The sequence below is a fragment of the Trachymyrmex septentrionalis genome, unplaced genomic scaffold (assembly GCF_001594115.1).
Source record: "Trachymyrmex septentrionalis isolate Tsep2-gDNA-1 unplaced genomic scaffold, Tsep1.0 scaffold80, whole genome shotgun sequence".
Lineage (NCBI taxonomy): Eukaryota > Metazoa > Arthropoda > Insecta > Hymenoptera > Formicidae > Trachymyrmex > Trachymyrmex septentrionalis.
Genome location: NW_017305988.1, coordinates 2,530,863 through 2,534,474, shown reverse-complemented (window position 1 = coordinate 2,534,474; position 3,612 = coordinate 2,530,863). Strand labels below are relative to the sequence as shown.

At 41.4% G+C, this 3,612-nt stretch overlaps 1 protein-coding gene across 1 annotated transcript in view; it reads right to left on the bottom strand.

Annotated features, from left to right (window-relative positions):
* Window positions 1-2,030: 2,030 nt before the first annotated feature.
* The window catches only part of LOC108754671 (keratin, type I cytoskeletal 10-like), a 6,904-nt gene continuing 5,322 nt past the window's right edge, over window positions 2,031-3,612 (bottom strand). Inside the window, exon 3 of the mRNA XM_018497152.1 lies at window positions 2,031-3,607. Coding sequence (XP_018352654.1) covers window positions 2,438-3,607 — 1,170 coding nt within the window. The 3' untranslated portion in view covers window positions 2,031-2,437. The remainder of the gene's footprint in view (window positions 3,608-3,612) is intronic.

Here is a 3,612-nt window from a genome sequence, read left to right as displayed (position 1 = left end):
GAGTAATATAACAATGTTACTTCCAACTGTACTATTTCAAGCCGGAACGATCACATTTTACCGCGGTAGAGAAAATCTTTTACTTTTAGACGACTTGAGATTCGTTGCGCAACTCGAGATTCGTTGTGCAAGAAATTCTGAAATACGCTAAAGGATTTTAAGAAGTTTGCTAAATTCGCAACATTTCTTAAGAGATGGGCAGAAACTAATTTTGTTTCTCTCACGATATAAGTTTCTTCAAATAAACTCCGTTTTAATGATTCCTGCGTAAAATATATACGTTTATAAGAAATTAATACAGTATATATATTGAGAAAAAAATACTGTTGATTCAATTAAAGTCTATATTATGGGCTGTCACTAACACAAATGATTAATTCATGTATATTTTTATTATATATAAAGGCATAAATTATTGTATTTCAATAATCAAGGCCTTTATGTCAATAAAAATATATACACGTACGTATATACATGTACGTATGAATTAATTACTTATGTTAGTGACAGCCCGTAATATAGACTTTAATCAACAGCATTTATTTCTCAGTATAGGTAAGCAACTTAGAAAAATTATTTTGAGGATGACATGTACAGATACTTATAAAATTCATTCAAAAGAGTAAAAATTTGTAAATTTACTTTAATTATATGAATGATACAAATCGGCAATTCCTCGTCAATAATGGTAAGGATAGAACATATAGGGCAAGAATAAAAAAAAAACACTTGTATGTATCACGTTATTCTACGTATATACAATAATTTATTTCGCTACGAATCGTTTCTACATTTACAAATCATTTTTGCTCGAGCGAGTACGAGTACAGAATATAGATGGATGCGACAATGCACGAACGTAACGAGCAGCCTCTTGTTTTACGGAGTGCAAGGCTTATAATTTAGTCGACGGTACATTACGCAAGGAAACGCATTTAGTAGCATTCCACGAAAATCTGAATAATGATGCAGTTCCAACTTTTGCAGATTTAATATCGAAACTATATAATTGAATAGTTTCCATAGAAAAGGAATCAAGTATCTTTGTGTCTATTTCGCGAAAGTAAAATATTATATGTAGATTTTTTAAAGAATTTTATTTAAAGAGAAGAGAGAATACTTGATAAAGTGTTTCACGTTATAAAAATAATTTACAATGTAAATCCTTAATCTACTTTTCTAAACCAACGGTTTGGTTTTCTTAAAATTTAATTATAATAAGTTATATTAACCTAGAAATATATATTTACATTTTTACAAAAAGACAGATAAATAAATAAAAAGTACGAGTAATGAATATTTGTTATTTGCTCGTGGTTTCTCTGATTTATTATAAAAAATGAATGATACAATTTTTTCTGTATAAATATTCTCAAAACGCGAGGAAAATATTTTCGTAAACTTCTAATTAATATTTAAGATCGGGACTTTTGATTCCTTTTGTATAAAATATTCCAATTAAATAGTTACACAGCACAAAACCAACTTTGAAATTTATATTTATACATATATGAATCTTAAAATTAGCTTTGCATTGTTAATTTTGTGTGCTAAACCTAACATCGGTATAGCTGTGCTCGCGCCCGCGTCTGCGCCTAATTGTTTAGAGATCGTCTAATTAGTTAATTACATAGGCGAAAGTCGCCGATTCGGGGTATCGCAGTTGACAATAATCGATCGACCTATACGCTCTCGTATGATAGCCGTAAATTACAAATAATTCTAGCTAACTGCTCGCGAACAGTTTACTTCGTAAGTTTAGAGACCAAGCGACTCTCCTCTCGTCTGCGGCGCACAAGACGAAAACCAATATCAGCAAGCAAAGACCCCCTCGATTAGAGAACGGCCTTTACAAAACGAGGAACTAACGTCGATTATCTACGATGTCTCCCTATATCTGCATCAGTCTGCATCGCATCGATTCGCGATGAATTGGACAAAAACAAAAAAAAAGATCGCGTGGTAATCGAGCTGAAATAAAAAAAAAAAAAAAAAAAACATCCACGATTATCTCGTTCGAATTTCGTCGCCACTGAATAAGATAGTATATAGATTTTAAGATGTCAGTAGCAAATAGCAATTCTCGCGGACGCGTTCTTATAAATACGTTACACCTTCGCTTATCTAACAGAATCTGATCGGAATTCTTCATATACATTACTAACGGCGGTAATCGGAACTTTCTACTTCGTACGTGTATGCGCGAACGATGTATTCTGATTTGGGCATAGTTTCCCAAAGGGTACCAGATAAATGAAGGTGAAATGTATACGCAGACGGCATAATATCCAGGGGACGTGGCAGAAGTGTCGAAAGCACACTCGGTATCTTTGAGCCTTTGAACATCCTTCAGACCATCTTCAAGACGCATCGTGAACTCTCGCGTCGTTCGGCTAATCCCTTCGATAACGAATTCATTCGAGATAATGAAGAGAGTTCAAGTGGCGGTGCCATAAGACGGCCTCTGAACACCCGTGGTTGCGATCGACATCGAGTACCCGGCGTAGAGCGGTCTTGGCACGAGGAGCGAGGATTTTTTCGCGATCGACTCAACCTCGGTCAACCTCGAAGCTTCCTCGTCACCAACACCAACACCGACACCGCCACCACCACTACCACTACCATCACCACCACCACTACCACAACCACCACCACCACCACCACCACCACCACCACCACCACCACCACCACTACCACCACCGTCGCCACTACCCTCGTTGTTGTCGTCGGGCGCGATGATGTTCTCGATAGTGAATGGTTTCTTAACCCTCTTCTCCGTATTCGTCGTCAAAACGACCTGGTCCTCACGATTGGAGGGCAACTGAGTTCGCTCGACCTCCACTGCCAGGCTCGAGATTGGCGACAGGTGGCGATAGGATGACTTGGACGTGAGCGAATTCGGGGAGGTGGGCGACGTCGGTGGCGACGAGGCGGTAGTCAGGGCGGTGTTTCGAAAGAGATTTATTCTGGACGATGAGGACGATGACGAGGACGACGAGAGTGGCTCTTCCTCGGCGAGTTTGTCGCGGTTGTAGCTCGAGATCTCGTAAGTATTTTCACCCGTGAAAATCGTCTCGCTTTCTCTACCGGTAGCGGCGATCCCGTTCTCCAGAGCGCGATCGCTCGACAGACGGCGCTCGTCCCGCATCTCCCGCGTCGGATGGATAGTCTGTCTACTGGCGGTGGTCTGCTGAATATACGGCAACTGCGATACCGCGTACGATGGCGAAACTGCCGGAAAGCCAGAGAAATTCCAAGAAGCGGCAGAGTGCAGCAACGCAGCGGCCTCATACGTCCTCAAAATCTCGTTACTGCCATCGGTAGCACCACCCGCGAGTCTCTGTCTCACTTCGGGTGACAGTAAATAGTAGCCAGCGGTGACGGCTTCCGGCGCGGTTGGTCCAGCCGGTAAACCAGTGGCACCGTCGAATCGTCCGAAGCCGACCGCGCCGGTGAAATCACCGTGATTCGCGACCATCATTCGCCTCTCCTGTATCTCCCATCGGAGCAGGTCATCCCGTAGACGGTGAAGATTCGCCAGGCTGAGACCGTTGCCGGAACACGCGCTCGCGTCGACGATTCCGCCAGTCGACGCGACCGGTTCCGGATGCG